Source organism: Talpa europaea (genome assembly GCF_964194135.1).
Source record: "Talpa europaea genome assembly, chromosome: 8".
Lineage (NCBI taxonomy): Eukaryota > Metazoa > Chordata > Mammalia > Eulipotyphla > Talpidae > Talpa > Talpa europaea.
In genome coordinates this window covers 63,066,423-63,091,280 of record NC_140075.1, presented here as the reverse complement: position 1 = coordinate 63,091,280, position 24,858 = coordinate 63,066,423, and the positions used below count along the sequence as shown (strand labels likewise).

Below are 24,858 nucleotides of genomic sequence, written 5' to 3'. Positions count from 1 at the left end.
ATAAAGCAGTGCTGGCTTCTATCGCCTTAAGATCACGCCTACCTACTGCTGATAAAAGCAAATTTGGACACTGTTCCTGTGTCCCCAGCAAAACTTTTTGGGATATTTCTAAGTGCTGACTCAGGATGGGGATAAGAAAATCTGCAATTTTGCAGCACAGGGTTCAGTTGCTCAGGTGTTTGACTAGATCAAGCCTGGAGTAGGCAGGACACAGGGGCCTGAGACATTGGGGGCAGAGAGACTACTTTCAGGTCTTTTGAATGTTCTACCTTGAACACAGATCCTTTCCCCCAACATGTGTTTGAGGGTATCTGATTCACAATAGGGTTAAGTTCCTCTCTCTACACAAGAAACTGAGAATGAGGCAAGGAAATACACTGCTCCCGATGCTGCCCAGGAGACCCTACGTTGTATCCCAGGGTGATGGGTCCCTGAAGACCTACGTGGTGGACCATCCCATTTGTTGTTTTAGGCCATCCGGCAGTTCCTGTCCTCTTTTTTTTTTCCCCTCTGTGGGCAAGGAGATCCAGGGAATTTTTTTTCAGGGGAGATCTACTGCGGCACAGAGGCCAAACCACACTCCCGGCCCTATATGGCATTTGTGAGTTTCTGTGAGGAAAAAAATGGTCGTCGGTACCAATGTGGGGGTTTCCTGGTACAAGACAACTTCGTGTTGACAGCAGCTCATTGCAATGGAAGGTGAGGAGAACAAATGGAGCCTTGTTTCCTGGGACCACCTACATGGCCCCCGGCAATTCAGGAAGTTTCCTGAGCACACGGAGCACACAGAGGAGCCCTGTGTCCTGCGTGCCAGGCAGAACGAGTGTGGGGTTCCTGGAGAATCAGAGGGAGGGGGGCTACCGAAGCACTATCACAGCCTGGATCACCTCTGCACAGCAAGGAAGGGGAACACCCACCCTCCCCTCTTTCCAATCTACTCAGCTGGGGGTCTAGAGGCTGCGCTTCAACCTGCCCTCCAGAGACAGTGCTGAAGCTCCTGACTTCACATCCTCCTTGTTTTACAGCAAAATGACTGTCACACTGGGAGCTCACAATATCACAAAGAGTGAAAACACCCAGCAGGTCATCCCTGTGATCCAAACCTTCCCCCACAAGGACTATAATAAGAAGAAAGGTATCAATGACATCATGCTGTTGAAGGTACCATCTTGCTGACTTGCAGGTCAACTGCCCAAGTCACAGGGGCGAGCACCCCACCATGGGTATGAGTTCCCACCTCCCTCCAACTGGATACTCGTCCCGGGTCAGTGGATTAGAGGGGGCTCTGGAGACTCTGTGAGGTGCGGGTGGAAGGTGGGTATAGAAGCCTCCCCACAGGCTGAGCCCAGCTGGAGGCCAGAACCTGAACTGCTTCCTCTCTCTCTCTCTCTGACCAGCTGGAAAACAAAGCACAATTGAACCAGAACGTGCAGATCATTTCCCTGCCAAGTCATCAGGACATGGTGGAGCCGGGGCAGGTGTGCAGCGTGGCGGGCTGGGGAAAAATGGCTGATGGAAAACTTTCAGACACACTTCAGGAGGTGGATCTACAAGTGCAAGAGGAGAAGATGTGCAAGAAAAACTTCCAGCCAAAGTTCAACAGCTCCATCCAGCTGTGTGTGGGAAACCCTAAGTCCAAGAAGGCCACTGGACCTGTAAGGAGACAATCCCCTTCCCAGTCTTGCCCCAGGGTGTCTGTGACATTGGGGTGCATGACCAGGCTTCTCCCATATCACAGTGTACAGTGGCCATGCTCCACTCATGGGTGGAGGCACATTCTTCCCAGCACGGGGGCAGGTAATCCCTCCATCAGCCTCTGGGCCTTTGTCCTGGGCCAACAAGAAGAAGCCTGGGCCTGGGCTGAGCTGAGGGGGACACAGCCAGCATCGGGAATGGTGGGGGGAGTCACACAGGCCTGGATGCTGCTCATCCCCCTCCAATCAAGGCCTTGTGTCTGATGACCATTCAGTCCCTTCCCTGGGACACCTTAGCCCTGAGAGTGAGGCAGAAAGGACTGAGGGGATGATGAGGCTGAGAGGAAGGAAGCAAAAGGGCCGTGGCTGAGATTTGTCCTTTTCCTTTCCACAGGGAGACTCTGGGGGCCCACTGGTGTGTAAAGGTGTGGCCCAGGGCATTGTCAGCTATGCCTACAAACGGCCTCCCCGGGTCTTCACCAGGATCTCCAGCTTCATGCCCTGGATCCACAGAACAATGAAACTTGCGGCTTAGACCTTTGTCACTTGTTTGGGGGGGGGGGCACAGTACCTACCTGTGGGAGCCTCTCTTTGGCCATCTCCCAGTGGGAGGGTCTGTGTTCTCTCTCATCCTTGAATATTTCTCTGGACACAAGTTGTGCACCAGGTTCCCCTCTACCCTCTTTTCTCTCCCCTTGCCCACCCCAAATCCCAATAGCTTTTTCTTCGAGGTAATAAAGCAAACATTACTGAAATGTGTATGGTACCACAAAGACCCTGAGTAACCAAAGCAAATGTGAGAAAAACGAAGAATGGAGGTGTTATGCTTCCAGACTTCAAACTACTATTGATACAGATTGTATTGTCTGTATATTTCTTTTCTTTTCTTCCATAAAGGAAGGTTTGTTGTATAAGGAAAGGAAAGGACAATTGCACAGACAGAAGCAGGCAGGAAGAGCTGCCCCTGAAAGGGACAGGTTAAAAGAGAGGCCTGTATAGTCACTGGTGGGCAGAAGAGCTGCCAAGTTTGTATATTTCTTTTTAAGACAGCCACTTTAACAGTGTCAATTGATTTAATTCATGTCTAAAGGACATCCTTCCTTTTTTGTATTTTCTTTTTTTTTTTGGTGGGACCCTCGCCAGCTGCCGGGGAACGAACTGGTGCTGCAGAGGCTGTGGGCAGCCTCGCAGCCCAGCGCTCAACCGCTGCGCCACCAGGGGAGGCCCTGTATTTTCTTTTTTAATTTTAGTAGTGTCTTATAGTTTTCATTGTACAGGTCTTTGACCTCTTTGGATAAGTTTATTCTTAGGTACTTAATTCTTTTATATATATATTTTTTTTAAATATTTAATTTTTAAGTCCCTTTTTTTTTTTTAAAGATTTATTTTTATTTATTTATACAAGCACTGGGTACAGTCAGAAGCGCGGGAGGGCGAGAGAATTCATCAGAGCCAGAGCGGAGAACAAAGCAGGCAGACTGAAGTACACTGCTGAGGGGAGCAGCGGGCGGCAGGAGAGGTCTGCGAGCCATGTGGGACCCTCCTCCGGTGGCCGGGGAGCAGCCGGGGATTGAACGGGCACTGCAGAGGCTGCGGGCAGCTTCGCAACCTAGCGCTCAACCGCTGCGCCACCGGGGAGGCCCATCTTTTATATATATTTTTAATTAAACATTTTTTTAGCTTCCACCAATGCCCACACCCATCTGCCTCCCTCCGCCACTCCTCCAAAAAGTCTGGGGGATGAGATATGTTCAGAACTCATTCGGATTAGTCAATAACCACAAACTTACAATTAGCAGCTATAACCACAGGTTACCTCGGTAGGGTTTACTGAGTTGAAAGAACCATTGACTCTTTACAGTTACTGTAGCCACAATGAGAAGTTCATGAGCAGAAGACCACTGTGGGTCTTGGGTCACAGACAGAGATGCTATTTCCTGCACTTTCAGAGCTGATGGGGAAGCCACAGCACAAGCACACCAGAGAAAATCTCTTGGAGAAGGAGTTTCATGCAATCCAGATGGAGATGGAGTTCTAGTCTGGACTGTTCTTCCTTCCAAGCCATGTAGTGCTTTCCCCGTGAGAGGCTCTCAATGGGCTCTGGGGATGCGCTGGTGAGCAGTGAAACTGAACACGTTGCTGCTCTTGAGCAGTGAGACCCTCATCAGCCTCATAAACACACACTGCATGGTTATGGATGGTGGTGAGTTGTCTGAGGGAAGGATGGTAGCCCAAGACAGGTGAGGCTACTTCTTCTGGGGCTGAGGAAAGAGCTTCCTGAGGAAGGACTATTTGCTAGTCACACATCAAATGAATAAAGAGGAAAAGAGTTCTCTGATGTTCTAGGAATTGTCTTCAAGCAGTGAAGAATGCAGCTGAAAAATTAATTTTTATTCAGAAAATCTGTGGAACTCAGAAACAATATGGAGAAATGGATAAATTGGAGTCTTTGCAAATTTAAATCGTCTGTCTAAATGACCAAAGCCACCATACGAGTGAAAACAACAGGTTTGGGGTGGGAGATGGTATTTACAATTATCTACTAAAAAAGTTTAATTTAGATTATATCAAAACTCTTGAAAATCATTAAGAAAAACAACTCAAATGTAACTGCAAGGGGTATGATGATTCACAGAGGAGTAAGATCAAATGTCTAGTAAATATTTGAAAAGTTAATGAACCTCACCACACGTCAGGGAAGTGGTCATAGAAACCACTATGATTTACCATTTCACACCTAATAGACAACAGAAACATGAAGCCTTAGGACCCTGGGTACTGTTGGGGTGTAGGGTAAGGTAAAAAGTCAGGCTTTTCTGCCCTCCTGCCATCAGGATAGATGAGGGAACCCTGTGATCCTGAATACATGCCTGATGGTGGGCACCTGAAGTGGGTACACCTGTGCTAAGACTGTGCTTTTAAGGGTGGTGTCATGGGGACGCCAGAAGAAGCTGAAAGAGAAGAAGCCTGAAGCAGAAGCAGAGAACGCTAGAGAGCCCAGATAGAGTGAGGATTTGCTGGGGGCTGGGAGGACTGCCAGCCTCCCAGCCCCCTAGCACCCCTGCCTGCCATATGCCTGGTGAACCCCAATAAAAGACCTGCAAAAAACCACTGAGGACTCTGACTCCTCCTTTACCCGGTCTGCATGGGATCAGAAAACCTGCACTGTGTCCTGTTCCTGACCTTACAATTGGCGTAGTCGGCAGGATGATCCATGCAGACGGGTATGGAGCCCTCCGAAGACCTGGAGGGACTAAGGAGTAAAAGACTGCAGGTGACGACGCTGGAGGCGTCATGGCGATCCAGGAGATGGACAAGGTCCAGGATCTACAGGACAAGACCACATCTGGAGAAGGAGATGCCCAAGAGGACCAGCCAATGACACCCGAAAGGACCAGCCAACGACCCCTGAGGCAGCAAGAATCGTTGGGAAGACAGGGCCACGATTCAGAGCTCGCCGGTGCTGATAGCAGGGAGAGGCCTAATGGACTTGAACTAATGGAGTTGGACTGACAATCCCGCCAGAAGGTGGAGGATCTTGCAGGTTGATATGTTTTGGGACCCTGGGGGTGGAACAGTTTTGTTTGTAAACCCCAGGAGATGGGAATCTGGGGGTGGCCAGTGGGCCTTGCTGGCCAAAAGCAGCCTGTGTATGCCCAGCAGCCAGACAGAGGAGAAAAGCCAACTGAGAAGGCAAAAGCTGGTGCTGATGTAAGTTTGGGAAGCCCTGAGCAGCTGTTAAGCAGCCTGAGTATGCTGAAGACCTGTGAGTCTCGTAAAATCACCTGTGGGTGATGCCCTGCTCTTTGACGAGTGAGGGTGAGGAGCTGAGTATCCATCCTTGGGGGACGGGTGGGGAATGTGGCTTGGGGTAGAGCCCAAGCCAAATGTGGAGTTTAGATCCCTGACCCATGTGCTTGTGCAGTGGGTTGGCCTGAGTGCAGGGGTCTGCGAGTCGCATTGGTGGCTATGAAAGCCGAGTGTTGGAGCGACTGCAAATAGAAACCCTGAGGGTTGGCAATTACCCCCAACAGAATAGAATCACCAATCCCAGAGCGAGTGCATCCTGGGGGTGGATGCAGTGTGTGGCTTGTAGCCGAGACTACAGCCAGAGAAGGCCAGGAAGCCTGACGGCTCCTGGTGTGTTATAGTAGATGCCGTGAGTGATTCCCCTTCCTCGTATGAGCAGTGCCTTCGGCAGCAGATTTGGTGGTTCATCTGCTGGTACCAATAATTGTCTTTTGCACTAGGTTGGGGCCCTGCCTGGACTTATTTGTGTTCTGTTGTATTTTGTTATATTGTGATGTACTTGCTTTTGTGCACCATGGCTGTATTGTTTGTGTTTGCTAAGAAACAAAGTTGTGTATGTGTGGATTATATGGCAGAAAACCCTGAGGGGGTGGACTGTAGGGTAAGGTAAAAAATCAGGCTTTTCTGACCTCCTGCCATCAGGATAGATGAGGGAACCCTGTGATCCTGAATGCATGCCTGATGGCGGGCACCTGAAGTGGGTACACCTGTGCTAAGACTGTGCTTTTTAAGGGTGGTGTCACGGGGACGCCAGAAGAAGCCGAAAGAGAAGAAGCCTGAAGCAGAAGCAGAGAACGCCAGAGAGCCCAGATAGAGTGAAGATTTGCTGGGGGCTGGGAGGCTGGCAGTCCTGCCTCCCAGCACCCCTGCCTGCCACGTACCCACTGAACCCCAGTAAAAACCTGCAAAACCACTGAGGACTCTGACTCCTCCTTTACCCGGTCTGCTGGATCAGGAAAACCTGCTCAGTGGTCCAGTCCTGCCCTTTACATGGGGGCATTAATCAGAACAGTGAATTGTGCAGGATGGAGCAATCCCACAGGCAAGATACGGGACACGCACCGAAGGGCCTCAAACAACGTCACTGCCTTTTGTTAGAATGTTGACGAGAAAAAAAATTGATTCCCAGGGCACGGGCCCTGCGTGTGTGCAGTTTGCAACGTCTCCCTGTTACAGGGAGGTTTCTCTCCATGCACCCGGCTTCCACCCACATCCCCCAAATGTGCACCTAGGTTCCTGGTGTGTCTAAATGAACTCAGTCTTGGGGGGGGTGGGGTGTGAGTGCACCCTAATGGGAGGGCATTCTGCCCAGGGCTGGCCCCCACTTTATGCACTGAGCTGCCCAGGGCACAAACACGAGTAGGAGTCAGAGGAGAGAGGAGGATTTTTCCTTTTCATGCTTCGAACCTAAATTTCACACTAAGTAAACACATTTCTTAAAAAAATATATATAACTACTCTTTTAAAATGTTGAATAAGGAGAAGGTTGCAGAGAGCTGGTGTAGGTCTAACCAATTTTTAAAAGTTTCAAATAGACAAAATGAAGACCCACTAGCTTACTTCTCCCTTCATTGTTTCTCCAACTCAGATGGCTCATTATTTGTTTCAGTCCAGACTGAATTTCCCAGGATTTCCAAACCTGAGCTACTGTGCTGACTGGCACAAGCTTCTGACAGTAGAGACAATAGGGGAAGAAAAAAACAGCAAGGAGCAGTGAGCTCACAGCACCTACATGAGCAGGGAAGGCTGGGATACTGAGTACCCGCTCTCCCTCCCCCTCACCACGAACCTGGGCAGCCTCTGGGCATCCAACTACTCTGGCTGTTCTTAATGTTCCTCCTTCCTCAAATCACGGAGTTAGAACAAGGCGCATTGCTGAAATCTGTTGTCTGCATTGTGGTCACGAAAAAGCAAATCAGCTGGTGCCCTCAATGGGACCCCTGAGACCTCTGAGTTCTGGTGTCTGATCTGTGGTGAGAACTGACCCTCCCAAAGTCCCCCAGCTGAGGAGAAATGCTCAGTAGACAGATGGGCTCCCACGCGACCAGCTCCCCCTCTTCTCTCACTCATGTCCTCCTCCCTGCCTTCAACTAGCCTCGACTTTCCCTTCCCATTGGAAGTTGATCCCATCTTCAAATTTCTTAGAGAAGGCCAAGGGGAAGACAACACTCCTTTTCTTAATCCACTGAATGCCTGTTGAGTGTACTGACTTGTGCTGACACCCGTTGACTCCTAAGGCCTGGGCCACTGTGTCATGGCCTCACAGGTCAGAACCAAGTCCCCTGCCCTGCCCACATCACTGCAGGCTCTGTCTCTATCAAGGCCGTGCGCCTTCTAAATGGGCCGGGGTTCAAGTTTCCTGGGTTTCTGAGCCCTTGAGGTCATTTTGAACGTGAAATAGAGATGGTCTAATGTCCCAGGAGGTTAACATCCCACATTCAACTCCTCAGGTGACCCTGAATTGTCTCTCCCCACTTTTCTCCTTCATTCCATTTAAAAGCTTTGTGATTTTCACTCTCCGGTGGTCACAGTATTTGTGGTAGACAGATACTAAAATAACCCCTGTGAGCCTCACCCTTATTTTATCTCCTCCTCTGTGAATGTGGCTGGGGTATGTAAATATGAATTTACTTCTGTGTTTGTGTGACCTTCTATGACAAAAAGTCACATGTGCCTTTCAAATCAGTTTTCTCCAGCCGATAGCAGCAGAGGAAATCATAAAAGCCCTCAGCCTGAGGAGGGTGTGACACACCATTGCTGGCATGAGGAGGAGACATATGGCAAGGAATGAAGGTGCTTCTAGAGCTGAGAGCTGCCCCTCACAGCTAGCAAGAAAATGGGAAGTGAGGGCCCCACTTCCAGGAACAGAGTCCTAGGGAGCTTGGCAGCCGACTCCTTTCCAGCGCCCTCCCCCACCCCACTATGAGAGCCCAGCCTGGCAGACACCATGACTTGGGCCTCAGAGTCCTGAGTAGAGAGCAATCTTGTGTGTCCAGACTTCTGACTGTTATGAGGTAATCAATGGGTGTTATTTTAAGCTGCCAAATTTGTGGTGATGTGTTACCCAGTGTTAGAAAAGAAATGCAGCATTAATCAGAAATAATTTGCCTAACAGAAATTTGACATTTTAGGGTAAAGCAAGATGGAGAAAAGGGGAGGAGAAAAGAAGAAGACAGCCACCACCTCACCTGGAGTGTGATTCTGAAGAAACTAAAAATGAAGTGCTGTCCATTCTGTTCTTCTCCTACATTAACTTCTCTGCCTCGTATGAACCTCCTCTCTTTCTATCCTTTCTCCCATCTCCTCTCACACCTAAATGGAGATTATGCGTGGGTGAGATGTATGTTGATAGATTGAGGCTGAAGCGGACAAGACTTCCCTCCTGTCTTATGATCAACCTGACTTCCTCTCTCACAACAGCCTTGGGGAGACCAGCACCCCAGTGAGGTGAACTTGAGCCACTGTGTGCTCCCTGCGGCGGGATTGAGGTCAGGATGAGCAGACAGGATAGGCGGATATGTTGTCTTACATCAGGTACTGCTTTAAATAAATTCCCTTACTCCTACAGCGATACCAAGAGATTGGGTAGTATTATCGCCATTTTATAGTTGGGGAAACTGAGGCACAACCTGCATAAGCACATTTACCAGGGTCCTGTGATTGGGCAGTAGTGGAACCAGGATCCACACTGCAGCAGCTGCAGAGTGTGTTTAAGCTCTGCACAGAAGTCTTCACCCAAGTCTAAGCTCCTTTGGGAAAACTTAATATATTCCTGGTATCCTTGTGAATTCCAAGTCCTCTGAAGCTTTCTGCACCACATCATGCTGATTGTCCTGTGGTCCACTTAGAGGAAGGAGATAGAGGAGAATCCTGCCCATTATATCTTTGATGTACTTTTTCCTACATAGAGTTAGCTGAGCTGCTGTTGTATCTTCATTCATGGCTTGGATGGGTGGGAGGGTGGTTTCAACAATTCAGAAATTCTCAGCCATTGTTTCTTCAATAAATTTTTCCAGTCTACTCTCCTGCCTCTTTTTCCAGGATTCCCATTACACATACATGAATTTAATGTCCTATATCTCTGAGGTTAGTTTCCCTATTTTGTCTCTCATTTCACCAAAGAATCAAAGGTTTACAAAATCACTCATGTCAACATCACCAAGCCGCTATGTTGACCGCAGTACAACAGCTCCGGGGCATGTCTCAGGTCACCGGGCCTCTGTCCCGGGTCACAGCAGCTGAATCACGGGCAGGTAGGGGCAACTGAGACAGGGCTCTCCTGGACTGGGCCAGTGTTACATGCACACATGTCTGCCCTGCAGGATGGGCCTAACCATCTGAGTGGTTCCTCCCACCTTCCCCTGATGAGCCTGTGGGGTGGAGGGGGAACCCCAGGTCATGTCCCAAGAGTTCGAGGAAAATTCTCTATCAGAAAAAGTGATAGCGCTGCCCAGCAGATTAGATGTCAATATGGAAATGGTGGAAACCCTCGTGGTTTGTGACAAGATGCCTTCAAATGATAACTAACAGCTCGAGGTCAAAATTATATGCTACATCCTTTTTTTTTTTTTTAAAAGATTTATTTATTTATTTATACAAGCATTGGGTATAGTCAGAAGCGCAGGAGGGTGACAGAATTCACCAGAGCCAGAGCAGGGAGCAGAACAGGCAGAAAGACCAAAACACACTGCTGAGGGGAGCAGCGGACTCAGCAGGAGAGGTCTGCATGCCATGTGGGACCCTCCAGGCTGTGGGCAGCTTCACAATCCAGCGCTCAACCGCTGCACCACCAGGGGAGGCCCATATGCTACATCATTGATTATCTAAGTTGCCAAAATTTCATAAATACAATCTACTGGGTACTTAATGTGCCCAACACAGTTACTTAATGACTCACCCCAACATTGCTGAACACAATTGAGGTGTGCAAGTTGGGGGTGGGAGAGACAAAAGCTATCAAAAGAACAGGACATGACCAGCCATTAACACACAGTCACACCTGGGACAGCAACGAGAATGAGAGGACACTTCACATGTTTCAGCTCTGAGAAAGGGTCATCAGGAGAGGCAAAACAAGAATGATGTCCAGTCAGAGATCGTGGTCTTCTCCAATCTAAGTTAATTTAAGAAGGAACACAGAGTACCACAATGTACTGTAATGTAAACTATATGGAGATAGCTTGTATTCCAAGGAGATTCAAAATTGAAATGTCCGCATGCACCTGTGTACAGAAAAGAAGGACAGGAATAAGAATGAGAAGACACTTCACATTTCCTAATCTGTGGAGTGGTGTTTCAGAGCTGCAAAGGAACATACCTTTGTGTACAGACTGAGATACAATTCCAGAAGTCTTCTCAAATCCATATTAAATTAGAAGAACACAGAGAAGTAATGTAAACTGTATGGTGATCACGTGTATCCCAAGTACATTCACACCTTGAAATGTTTCCAGGCAACAGCTGACAGTGCTCAAGCGCCTGTGCAGAGACTTGGGGTCCTCATTTGAGGTGGGACCTCGGGCTCAGAACCTTAGCCCACATCACACATTCACTGAGCCCCAGGTACCTCGGCCAGTGACAGGAGTGACCTGGAGCACTCAGAATGACTGACAAAGTTGTTCTCCTGCTCAGACTCTGCCTCTATTCCCAAAACTACTTTCATACAGGGACCTTACGCCTTTGACCTAGCAACAAGTTCAGAGCAACACTGGCCTTGGGATGAACCTGGCCTGGCCCACACACGACCTCAAGTAGAGCCTCTGTTCCTCACACACCCCCAGCAGTTTCTGCTTGTCTGAACTCACCAACACATGATGGGTGACCAGGCTCTTGACTGCATGTTTCAGGAGAGACCACTGCTTCCTTCTTTTACATTGAAACAACTGTTGGGTTATCACTGAAAGGAAGTTTACATGGTAGGATTGAACAGGTGCTCACATCTGAAGAAGCACTTGCCTAAACACAAATATAGGTGACTGCAGTCATTTTCCAGGAGCAGAGGGTCTGTGTTAGAGTGGGGGTCACCCTGAAGGCAATGCCCATATCCCAGCCCCAGTCCAGGGGTCTTCTCCTCCTGGGCATGGTCACACTTCCATGGCCTAGAGATTTGGTTCTTACAGCTCCCCCACCACACAGACCAAAAGGAAGTGGATATGGAGAAATGCATAACTTAAGAATGAATTTCCATTCACTTTAAGATTTCCATTCACTTAGTCCCCCAAGAGGGGCTCAGTGGTCACTGAGCCCGCCCCTTCTTACTTCACCTCCAAGATTGAAAACCTGGAGGGAGGAAGCAGGGACCACATCAGACCTGATCAGCCTCAAAGAAGATGCAGCCCCTCCTGTCCTTGTTGGCCAGTGTCCTACACTCCGGGGTTGAAGGAGGTAAGTGACCTCCTTACCTATTCTTAGCTCCACCTCCACTACACAGGCTTAGTCCACTGTGACATTTCCATAGCATACACTGAAGCTCGCGTGAGCCTTCCTTGCTCAGTCTACTCCCAGAAACTTGCTGAAACCCAGACCTCTATCTGAATATACAGGACAGAAATCCCAGCAAAGGAAACTACTCCCATGAGATCTGGGGTGTCATCTCCCTTCCATGGCTCTCACTCCTGTCACCTGAACAGGGACTTATATTTAGGACGGGGCAGGATGCAGTGGAGGGGAGAGCTGGAGTTGATGTCCATAATTTCCATTCTGCACACCTAAGTCAGGTTAGGTGTCTGCTATGGCAGGAGCTGTCCTGTGGACCAAGAATGAAGGTGTTTTCTTACACTCAGGATCTGACTGTCACTCTCTCTCTGGCCCCACTCTCTGGTTACTCAGCTCTATCAGGAAGAACACAGAAATTCTGGGCCATCACAGTGTGTCTCCACCACTGCCCAAGGCCTAGTGAGATGAGCATCCACTGGTTCCCCACATTACCCATCTCACCCTGATTTCCAACACTTTCTTCCTTCCCCCTTTCGTCATTCCTTAGAAAAATAAATATGTTTTGGGGTTCAGATTGCATTAGGACCACTCCTCCCTCATGCTCACAAATTTGAACACTGTTCACTGTGTACCCAACAATCATTTGAGGGGTGTTCACTCTGTGCCTGACACAGGATGTATAGGAGTCCAGAGTTTTCACTGCTTGGGGCCCAAGTGTTCAGGTTGGTTACTTGACCATGCCTGGACTGGGCAGGACATAGGGGACCATGTTGTGAGAAATTGGGGTACTGGAGATTAATTCCAGGTCTTCTAGATGGTCTATCTCAAACACACATCCTTTCCACATCTTGGGGAAATTGTCCTCAAAGTTCAGTGCTGGGACTTTCTGACTGAATCCCCGTAGGATCCTCCTCATGGTTCAGGCTGAGCCAAACTCTCAGGTAGAGGGGCTCTGTGTGGCAGTATGGGCAAACACTGTGAGCAGTGTGAGCAGAGGGGATCTGCCCAGTGTGTGTAGACTCTCTCCCTACTAGTGAGCGGCTACAATGAAAATCAAAAATTGTGGTGTGACTCACACTTGCCACTGCATCCACTATTGTCCTGGACAGTGAGTGTTATAGCAAGGACACAGAGGGATGCCTGTGAGGACATTCACTCTTCACTGGGGCTGTTCTTTCTTAGGAACAAGGACACAGGTGCTCAGCAAGCTTCAAACCTCTCTCAGTTGCCCTGAGGACATCAGTACCCCTTGATGGAGACTCTGGCTTCTCAGCTCCCTCATTATCTGCAAAATATCCTAAAATGGAAAGCCAGGCCTCTCATCCCACCAGAGCACATTCAGGAGACAGTGGGAGGACCTCGGTTCATTTTGAGGCTGGCGGCAAAGGACACATCAGGCAGCTGGTGTGTGGCCTCCTGCCCTCCTGCCTTCACCCTGTTCTTGCACTCGCCCTCCAGACTCTATGCCCACGGCGTTTGCCCTGGACCCAGTCACATCCCACTGACAGGTAGGCATAAGGCCTAAGACAGGGACATTGGCAACGCTTGTATGTATGAAGGACTCTCCACACTGCAGACACAGAGCAGCAGGCCATCTCCCCAGGGTGGGGCAGAAGACAATTGGGACTTACACCTGAAGGGGCTCAGAGACTCCCTTTGGGAAGAGGAGGAAGTTCGGGGGGGAGGTGCAGGGGGTGACAGGACAAGGGGTGTGGTCTTGGTGCCCCCACACTGTTCACCTGATCATGGTGATGGGTAAAGTTGATGTTCAGTGTACTTTACCACAACAAAATGTAGTCACAAAAATGCAAGATTCCTCTGTGCCCAGAGGAATTAAGTGCTCATGGTTGAGAAGTTGTTGAAGAAAGTGGGCAGTGACCTCCTTGCACTCGCCACGCCTGCTTGGAGCAACTTCTCCTTCAGCTACTGGGGAGTCTGCAAGGAGAAAAGGCACCGTGTCTGTCTCTGTTCACCCCCTGGTATCTCCACCTCACCCTCCTGCTGTGAACGTGACTCTGAAGCAGAACCCTGGTGTGAGCTGGGCCCAGTGGGGCATCTGACCAGGCGCAGCTGGACTAGGAGGAGGAGCTCCAGGGGGAGTGCTCTAGGTGGAGGACGCTACCCATTTCCATGCTCCTTTGTCCCACTCTGAGTTCTCAGAGCTGTCTGGGTGTCTACACTGATGGTTTAGGTCTGTTTGCCTGTCTGTTGTTTGTTCCTACTAAGTGGAGATATTTTCAGCGACTGTATCTTTAATCATTTTCTGCCCTGTTGTCCGGGGTGGAGGGAATCCTGCCCATTTCCATGACCCTTGTCCTGCTTTGAGATCATTAAGCTTCCTTATGTCCACATTAATGGTTTGGGTTTGTTTCATGAAAACTGAAACTTTTCAGTCATTGTTGCCTCTATACTTTTACTCCTTCATTCTCCCTCATCTTCTTGGGCTCATACTATACATCTGTGCATTATTCCAATTCTCCGGGCTTCATGCACTTTCCAATTTTTTCTTTCTATTTACTGAAAAGTACAGAGAAATTACAAATTCATTCATGAAGACCAGAGACCAGCTGATCTCCCGATGCGTTTACTAAGCTCAAGCCCAGGCCTCTGTCCCAGGTCAGAGCAGCTGAATCAGGAGCAGGCAGGGGCAGCTGACACAGGGCGCTCAGGAGCTGGGCCGGTGTCACACGCACACATGCCTGCCCCAGGATGGGCCTAAGCCTGTGAATGGTTCCTCCCGCCGTCCTCTGATGGAGCCTGTGGGGTAGAGGGGGAGCCCCAGGTTGTGTCCCATGAGTTCAAGGAAAATTCTCTATCAGAAAAAATGATAACGCTGCCCAGAAGATTAGATGTCATCTATGGAAATTGTGAAAACCCTCGTGGTTTGTGACAAGATGCCTTAAAATGATAACCAACGGCTCTAAGTCAAAATTATATGCTACATCATTGACTTTCTAAGTTGCCAAAATTTCATAAATATGATCTACTGGGTACTTAATTCAATGTGCCCAACACAGACACTTAATAAGCCACCCCAACTTTGTTGAATACACTTGGGGTTTGCAAGTTGGGGATGGGGAGAGACAAAACCATCAAAAGAGCAGGACAGTGACAAGCCATTAACACACAGTCACACCGGGGACAGCAACGAGAATGAGAGGACACTTTACATGTTTCAGCTCTGGGAATAGGTCGTCAGGAGATGCAAAAGACAAATGATGTCCACTTTCAAAGATCGTGATCTTCACTCATCTATGTTAACTTAAGAAAGTAGACAGAGTAACGCAATGTACTGTAATGTAAACTCTATGGGGATGGATGTATTCCAAGGAGATTCAAAATTGAAATGTCCTCATGCACCTGTGTACAGAAAAGAAAGACAGGAATGAGAATGAGAAGACACTTGACATTTCCTATTCTGTCGAATGGTGTTTCAGAGCTGCAAAGGAACATACCTTTATGTACAGACTGAGATACAATTCCAGCAGTCTTCTCAAATCCATATTAAATTACAAGAACACAGAGAAGTAATGTAAACTGTATGGTGATTGTGTGTATCCCAACTACATTCACACCTTGAAATGTTTCCAGGCAACAGCTGACAGTGCTCAAGCGCCTGTGCAGAGACTTGGGGTCCTCATTTGAGGTGGGGCCTCGGGATCAGAACCTTAGCTCACATCACACATTCACTGAGCCCCAGGTACCTCGGCCAGTGACAGGAGTGACCTGGAGCACTCAGAATGACTGACAAAGTTGTTCTCCTGCTCAGACTCTGCCTCTATTCCCGAAACTACTTTCATACAGGGACCTTACGCCTTTGACCTAGCAACAAGTTCAGAGCAACACTGACCTTAGGTTGAACCTGGCCTGGCCCACACACGACCTCAAGTAGAGTCTCTGTTCCTCACCCACCCCCAGCAGTTTCTGCTTGTCTGAACTTGCCAACACATGATGGATGACCAGGCTCTTGACTGCGTGTTTTAGGAAAAGACCACTGCCTCCTTCTTTTGCAATCATGTAACTCTTAGGTTATCACTGAAAGGAAGTTTACATGATAGGATTGAACAGGTGCTCACATCTTAAGAAGCACTTGCCTAAACACAAATTTCAGCAAGTGAGGTCATTTTCCAAGAGCAGAGGGTCTGTGTTAGAGTGCGGGGTCACCCTACAGGCAATGCCCATATCCCAGCCCCAGTCCAGGGTCTTCTCCTCCTGGGCGAGGTCACACCTCCATGGCCTAGGGATGTGGTTCTTCTCCCCCACCACACTGACCAGAGGGAAGTGGGATATGGTGAAAAGCATAACTTAAGAATGTATTTAACCAGGAGGGGCTCAGTGGTCGCTGAGCCCGCCCCTTCTTACCTCACCTCCAGGATTAAAAAGCTGGAGGGAGGAAGCAGGGATCGCATCGGATCTGATCAGCCTCAGAGAAGATGCTGCCCCTCCTGTCCTTGTTGGCCAGTGTCCTACTCTCCGGAGTTGAAGGAGGTAAGTGACCCTCTCTATTCTCAGCTCCACCTCCATATACAGGTTTAGTCCACTTGTGATACTTCCATAGGGTCCACTGAGGCTCATGTGAGCCTTCCTTGCCCAGTCTATGCCCAGAAACTTGCTGAAACCCAGACCTGTCTCTGAATACACAGGCACAGAAATCCCAGCAAAGGAAACTACTCCCACAAGACCTGGGATGTCATCTCCCTTCCATGACTCTCACTCCTGTCACCTGAACAGGGACTTATATTTAGGATGGGCAGGATGCAGGGGAGGGGAGAGCTGGAGTTGATGTCCATAATTTCCATTCTGCACACCTAAATCAGGTTAGGTGTCTGCTATGGCAGGAGCTGTCCTCTGGACCAAGAATGAAAGGAGTTTTCTTACACTCAGCGTCCCATTTTCACCTTCTCCCTGTCCCTACTCTTTGGCCACTCAAATCTACCAGAGTTAAACTCAGACACTAAATGAGCCATGGCATGTGGCGTCACCATGCTCCCAAGGCTTAATGGACAGCTTCTCCCACCAGGCTCAATTCCGCCCATTTCCCCAACCAATTTGATTTTCAAACTTGTCTAATCTTCCCCTCGTTCCTCTAGTCTATTTCTAAACAGACAAATCTGTGCTGGGAATCAAATTGCATTAGCACCACTCCTCTCTGCTGCTGACAAAGAAACTGGAGTATTCACTGTGTGCCCAACAAGCCTTTTGGTGTATTTACCATGCTGTTGACTCAGGATGGGGAAAATGAACCCTGAGTTTTCCACTGCTCAGGATTCAATTTTTCAGGTATGAGACTAGGCCAAGCCTGGAGTAGGCAGGACACAGTTTGGCTGAGAAGTGTTTGAACAAGTCAACCAGGCTAGGTCAAAGCAACTAATTTCAGGTCGTGAAGACCTCTATCCTGAGCACACATCCTTCCCCAGGACATGTGTTTGAGGGTTTGATATTCGATAGGGCAGAGCTCCCCGCTCCACAGAGGAACTGAGAACCAGGCGAGGAAACATTCCCATGCACCCAATGAGCTCAGGAGGCCCGAGTCCATATCCCATGGTGTTGGGTCCTTGAAGACCACGACAGCCCACCCCAGCCAGGGTCATCTCATCCGTTGTTTCAGCCTGCAAGGCAAAGCCCAGATCTTTTTCTATGAACAAAGAGATGCAGGGAAGTTTCTCTTTCAGGAGAGATCTACTGGGGCACAGAGGCCAAACCACACTCCCGGCCCTACATGGCATATGTGAGTTACAAAAGAGATGGTCATTTGCACAAATGTGGGGGTTCCCTGGTACAAGAAAACTTCGTGTTGACAGCAGCTCACTGCTTTGGAAGGTGAGGAGAACAAATGGGGCCTTCGCATCCTGGGACCTCCTACACGGCCCCGGGCAATTCAGGAAGGTTCCTGAGCACAGAGACACACTGAGGAGCCCTGTGACCTGTGTGGCCGGAGCAGAGCGAGTTTGGGTTTCCTGGAGTATCGGTGGGAGGGGGAAGCTGCCGAAATCACCATCACAGCCTGGGTCACCTCTGCACAGCAAGGAAGGGGGACACCCACCCTCCCGTCCTTCCAATCTACTCAGCTGGGGGTCTAGAGGCTGCACTTCAACCTGCCCTCCAGAAACAGAGCTGAAGTTCCTGACTTCACATCCCCCTTGTTTTACAGAAATATGACTGTCACGCTGGGAGCTCACAACATCAGAAAGGGGGAAAACACCCAGCAGGTCATCCCTGTGGACAGACCCTTCCCCCACCAGGACTACGATGCTAAGAGAGCTGTCAATGACATCATGCTGTTGAAGGTAACATCTTGCTGACTTTCAGGGCAACTGCACGGGAGCGAGTACCCCACCATGGGTATGAGTTCCCACCTCCCTCCAACTGGATGCTAGTCCTGTGTCAGTGAACAAAAAGGGGGGGGATGGGGAGAAGACTCTGACAAGGATTGCAGGAGCGCAGTGGGTACAGGCAGCCTCCCCACAGGCCTGAGCCCAGTGTAGGGCAGGATCGGAACGGCCCCCATCTCTCCTTTGTGACCAGCTAGAAGACAAGGCCCAACTCACCGGGGCTGTGCGGACCATTCCTCTGCCGCATCCTCAGGACTGGGTAAAGCCCGGCCAGGTGTGCAGCGTGGCGGGCTGGGGAAAAATGGCTGATGGCAACTATCCAGACACTCTTCAGGAGGTAGATCTGGAAGTGCAAGATGAGCAGAAGTGCAAGGATCTCTTCAAAAGGATATACAACAACTCCATCGAGCTGTGTGTCGGAAAACCTAACTCCAAGAAGGCCACTGGAGTTGTAAGGAAACAATCCCCTTCCCAATCTTGCTCCTGTGTCACTGTGACATTGGGGTGCATGACCAGGCTCCTCCAATTGCACAGTATAGTGGGCCAGGTCCCATAGTGGGTGGAGGCATGTCTTGCCTGCAATCGGGGGCCTAGGCGTCTCTCAGCAGCCGTCCTCGTGTCCTTTGTCCTGGAACAACAAGAAGGTACTCTGGGGCTAGGTAGAGCTGGAGAGGGGCCACAGACAACAGTGGGGGACTCACATAGGCCTGGACCCTTTCCTCCCCCTACAATTAGAATAAAGGTGACTGATGACCATTCAGTCCCTTCCCCTTGGAAATCTGCGTGCTGAGAACAAGGCAGGAGAACACTGGGGAGAAAATCAAGCTGAGAGGAGGGAGCCAAGGGGCGTGGCTGAGATTTGTCTCTTTTCTGTCCACAGGGGGACTCCGGGGGCCCATTCGTGTGTAACGATGTGGTCCAGGGCCTCGTCAGCTATGCTGACCAGCGTCCTGAGGTGCTTCCCCGGGTCTTCACCAGGATCTCCCACTTCCTGCCCTGGATCCACAAAATACTGAAACCCATGACTTAGCTAGACCTGGACCACCTACTTGGGGGCTCCTGTCCCTATTTGTGGGAACAGCTGTCTGATTCTCAATAAAGAGCATCTCCCAGTGGGACAGTCTGTGTCTTTCTCGTCCTTGATATTTCTCTGGACACCAGTTGTGCACCAGTTTCCACTCTACCCTCTTTTCTCTCCCAGCTCACCCCAAATCCCAATTGCTTTTTTCAAGGAAATAGAGCAAACTTTGAAATTTAAGGTACCACAAAGACCCTGAATAACCAAAGAAATTGTGAGAAAAACAAAGAATGGAGGGGATACACTTCCAGACTTCAAGCATTATTGATACAGATTCTACCAAGTCTGCACATTTCTTTAGCTAAGATGGCCATTTTATCCAATCTATGATCAAGAAAGGATATCCTTCTATTTCTTTGTATCTTATTATTTTTAAGTGTCTTAAAGTTTTCATTGTATAAGTCTTTCATCTCTTTTGTTAAGTTTATTCCCAGGTAGTTAGGTTTTTTTTGATGCAACTGTAAATGAGATGATTCTTAAAATAATAACACTGAAAGTGCTTATTATAAATTACATAGTGCAGCTAAAGCGGGTGGGGGGAAATTTATAGTATTAAAGCATAATGTAAAAATTGAAATTATTGAGCTGATGGAGTATCTTGAGAAGTTAAGACCCTGAACAAATCAATGAAATAGTAGGAAGAAATAAGTAGCAGAAACAAAATGAAATAACTGTCAAGGGGCTTACCCGGTAGCGCAAGGGGTTAAGCATTGCACTATGAAGCAATCCACAGCCTCTGCAGCAGGAGTTCGATCCCCGGCCGGCCAGGGAGCAACCCACATGGTGCAGCAGACCTCTCCTGCCTCACCCGCTGCCCCCCTCACAGTCTATTTCATCAGTCTGCCTGTTCTGTTCCTGGCTCTGTCTCTGGTGAATCCTCTCACCCCCCACATCTCTGGCCTGTACCCCAGCTCTTGTATGCATAAATAAATCTTTTTAAAAAAGAGAAATAGCTGTCAAACATACAGTAGAGGGATTAAATAAATAAAGATCAACTATTTGAGAAGACTAATAAAGCGGACAAACCTCTGAAGAAACTGGTCAGGAAGAGAGAAGACAAATATTAATATTTTTATAAACATTGCAGACCTTTAAAAGCTAAGCCCAGAACATTATAAAAAAAACTTTATGCTAATCCATTTGGAATTTTAGATAAAATAGATCTATCACTGCCTAACATTTATTCAGGAGGAAATTGAAAATTTAGGTAATACTTGAACTACAAAAAAAAATTGTGTAACAATCAAAAACTTCTACATAAATAAGAGATGTAGGTGGTTTTACTGTTAATTTCTACTGAAATCTAAGGAAGGAAAACTTTTAACCTACAAACTCTTCAAAAAAAGAAAAAAGGAGGAGCATCACCCATGTAATTTCGTAAGGCTGACATAATCTTCCTCCAAATAGCCGAACGAAAAAGGAGTATTACAGAGCAATCTCATTCACGATTCCGAGACACCAACAGCCTGACACCGCGCCAACCCAGCCACATGGACAAGCAATAATACATTGGGGGCAAGTCAGATCTGCGCTGAGAAGGCAGATCTCATGTCTCCTTCCATCAACTGATACAATGTGCCACAGAAACAGATCTAAGAGAAAGGTCATTATCTCAATAAACAGAAAAGCATTTGATAACATTAAACATCCACTCATGGTAATCAAGAACACCATTTGGCAGACCAAAATAGAAAGAAACTTTGTAAAACCTGATAAAGTGTCTGTAAATCTACAGAAGCTCTTAGTCCGCTCCTCATCTAGTAAGAAAACCGAGGCTTCAGTCCTGCCCACGAGAATGCAGGAAAGCCCTTCTCTGCAGACTGCTGTGCACGCAGAGCATGGTGCTGATCGTTTCCTCCCGGCCCTTCCTTTGAGCAGCCCTGAGCCTGGAAATGGCCCTAAGTGGCACCCTTTTGGGGAAGCCTATAGAGACCAAAAGGGGAGAATGTGGAAGAAGGGGCACAGCAGAGCCGGGGGTTTGCAGCCCTTCCTACTTCTAGTCCCGGTTCCAGGGACCTGATGCTCTGACAATGATGCATGCTCTGTGTCTGGGGTGCTGGGGTCCTCTTGTTCAGGGGACACCATCGGGGCACAGAGTCCACACTCCACCCCAGCCCTGCTTGGGCAAGCCTGCCAGGCACCATCAGCTAGCACGTCCAGGTGGGTAAGCTCCTGGAGAGAAAGCGCTGTGATGGCCCCTCACTGAGATGACAGTGAAACAGCTTCGATTTCTTCTCCATGTTCTGGTCAATCAGAATAAAAAATGAGGGGGCCAGTGTGGGCATAGCTCAGGGATCTTTTTATTTCTGAAGAAAAACTGAGGAGGAAAAGATTTCTAGGATATCATTCCCTGTAGATGACCCCTTCTCGGCCCCAGGGAAAGTTTGTGTCTTAGTTCTTCCTGACCCCAGGCTCCGGTTTACTCACTCAGCCCTTGCTTCACAGCTAAAGTTTTCTCTGTTTCTCCTCCTTCCTCTGTCTCTCCCTCTCTCAGTTGATGGCCCATTACACTAGCTGCTTTTCCACTTTTGGATGTGGGTAACACAGCACACTGTCATGCACAGAACTGGCTTCCTGAGGGGCAAAATGCCATCAGCCAACAGCTACAACCTCATGGAGGTTGAAAGTCAGTCACAGGTGACAGTTAGTCACCTGTGTATTTATTGAAGTTATGTTGGAGTCAAACAGGCCTGGACGCCTGGTGTCTGATGAACATTCAGTCCCTTCCCTGGGACACCTGAGCCCTCAGAGGGAGGCAGAAAAGATTGGGGGGATGATGAAGCTGAGAGGAGGGAAGCCAGAGGGCCGTGGATGAGACTTGTCTCTTTTCTGTCCATAGGGGGACTCTGGAGTTCCATTGGTGTGTAAAGGTGTGGCCCAGGGCATTGTCAGCTATGCCTGCAAGCGGCCTCCCCGGGTCTTCACCAGGATCTCCAGCTTCATGCCCTGGATCCACAGAGCAATGAAACTTGCAGCTTAGACCTCTGTCACTTGTTTGGGAGTGGGAGGGGTCACAGTACCTACCTGGGGGAGCCTCTCTTTGGCCATCTCCCAGTGGGAGGGTCTGTGTTCTCTCTCGTCCTTGAATATTTCTCTGGACACCAGTTGTGCACCAGGTTCCACTCTACCCTCTTTTCTCTCCCCCTGCTCACCCCAAATCCCAATAGCTTTTTCTTCAAGGTAATAAAGCAAACATTACTGAAACATGTATGGTACCACAAAGGCCCTGAGTAACCAAAGCAAATGTGAGAAAAACGAAGAATGGAGGTGTTATGCTTCTAGACTTCAAACTACTATTGATACAGATGGCATTGTCTGTATATTTTTCTTTTCTTTTCTTTTCTCTTTTTCCATAAAGGTAGGTTTGTTGTATAATTAAAGGAAAGGACGATTGCACAGACAGAAGCAGGCAGGAAGAGCTGCCCCTGAAAGACACAGGTTTGTTAAAAGAGAGGTCTGCATAGTCACTGGTGGGCAGAAGAGCTGCCAAGTTTGTATATTTCTTTTTAAGACAGCCACTTTAACAGTGTCAATTGATTTAATTCATGTCTAAAGGACATCCTTCCATTTTTGTATTTTCTTTTTTAATTTTAGTAGTGTCATAGTTTTCATTGTACAGGTCTTTCAGCTCTTTGGTTAAGTTTATTCTTCGGTACTTAATTCTTGTATATATTTTTTAATTAAACATTTTTTTAGCTTCCACAAAACCACCCATGCCCACACCCCATCTGCCTCCCTCCTCCAACCCTCCAAAATGCCTGGGGGATGAGAGAAGTTTGGGAATGCATTCGAATTAGTCAATAACCACAAACTTACAATAGCAGTTATAACCACTCATTACCACCATAGGGTTTACTGTGTTTAAAGAACAGTTGACTCATTACAGTTATTGTGAGAAGCTCATGAGCAGAAGACCACTGTACGTCTTGGATCACACACAGAGACGCTATTTCCTGCATATTCTGAGCTGACGGGGGAGCCACAGCACAGGCACACCAGAGAAAGTCTCTCAGAGAAGGAGTTTCATGCAAACCAGATGGAGATGGAGCTCTACTCTGGGCTGTTCTTCCTTACAAGCCATGTAGTGCTTTCCCTGTGAGAGGCTCCCAGCGGGCTCTGGGGATACAGCTGGTGAGCAGTGAAACTGACCACGTTCCTACTCTTGAGCACTGAGACCCTCATCAGCAACATAAACATACACTGCATAGTTATGAATGGTGGCGAGTTCTCCGAGGGGAGGATGATAGCCCAGGACAGGTGAGGCTACTTCTTCTGGGACTAGGGAAAGAGCTTCCTGTGGAAGGACTATTTGCTAGTCACACATCAAATGAATAAAGAGGAAAAGAGTTCTCTGATGTTCTAGGAATTGTCTTCAGGGGGTCACAAGCCAGAAGTCCTGAGGTGCCTGAGTTTCGTGAGGAATAATGAAGAATGCAAGCTGAAAAATAGATTTCTTCTCTCTTTTTTTTTTTTTTCAAAAAATCTGTGGAACTTAGAAATAGGGAGAAATGGATAAACTGGAGTCTTTGCAAACTTAAATCTTCTGTCTAAAGAAGACAATGTCACCAATAAGAGTGAAAATAGCAACTTTGTGGGGGAGATGATATTTACAATTATCTGCTGAAAAACAGGAATTATATCAAATTAGATTATATCAAAACTCTTGAAATTGTTAAGAAAAACAACTCAAATATAACTGCAAGGGGTATGATGATTCACAGAAGAGTGAGCTCAAATTTCTAGTAAATATTTGAAAAGTTAGTGAACCTCACCAAGTGTCAGGGAAGTGGTTATAGAAACCACTATGATTTACCATTTCACATCTAGTAGACAACAGAAACAATGAAGCCTTATGATCCTGGGTACTGTTGGTGGCATTAATCAGAACAGTGAATTGTGCAGGATTGAGCAATACCACAGGCAAGGTACCGGACACACCAAAGGGCCTCAAATAACATCACTGCCTTTTTAGCATGTTGACAGGGAAAAAAAATTGATTCCCAGGGCAGGGGCCCTGTGTGTGTGCAGTTTGCAACGTCTCCCTGTCACAGGGAGGGTTCTCTCCCTGCACCTGGCTTCTGCCCACATCCCCTAAATGTGCACCTAGGTTCCTGGGGTGTTAAATGAACCCAGTCTGGGGGAGGTGGAGTATGAGTATACCCTGCAATGGGAGGGCATTCTGCCTAGGGCCGGCCCCCACTTTATGTGCTAAGCTGCACAGGGTACGAATATGAGTAAGAGTCAGAGCAGAGAGGAGGATTTTTACTTTTTATTCTTTGGAACCTTAATTTCACACCCAGTAAACACGTTTCTAAAAAAAAAAAAAAATACTACTTTTAAAATGTTGAATAATAAAAGGTTGTAGAGAGCTGGTGTAGTTCTAAGCAGTTTTTATTTATTTATTTATTTGTTTGTTTATTTATTTATTTATACAAGCACTGGGTACAGTCAGAAGCGCGGGAGGGTGAGAGAATTCACCAGAGCCAGAGCAGGTAGCAGAGCAGGCAGA

General features: G+C 48.1%; 1 protein-coding gene across 1 annotated transcript; it reads left to right on the top strand.

The window, feature by feature from the left end:
* Positions 1 to 17,658: 17,658 nt before the first annotated feature.
* LOC311176098 (mast cell protease 8-like) lies at positions 17,659 to 19,301 on the top strand (the record flags this gene model as incomplete). Its single annotated transcript, XM_084241429.1, has 4 exons — positions 17,659 to 17,759; positions 18,052 to 18,226; positions 18,465 to 18,722; positions 19,152 to 19,301. The coding sequence occupies 4 exons, from the start codon at positions 17,659 to 17,661 to the stop codon at positions 19,299 to 19,301; spliced, it is 684 nt and encodes a 227-aa protein (XP_084097555.1).
* Positions 19,302 to 24,858: the final 5,557 nt, after the last annotated feature.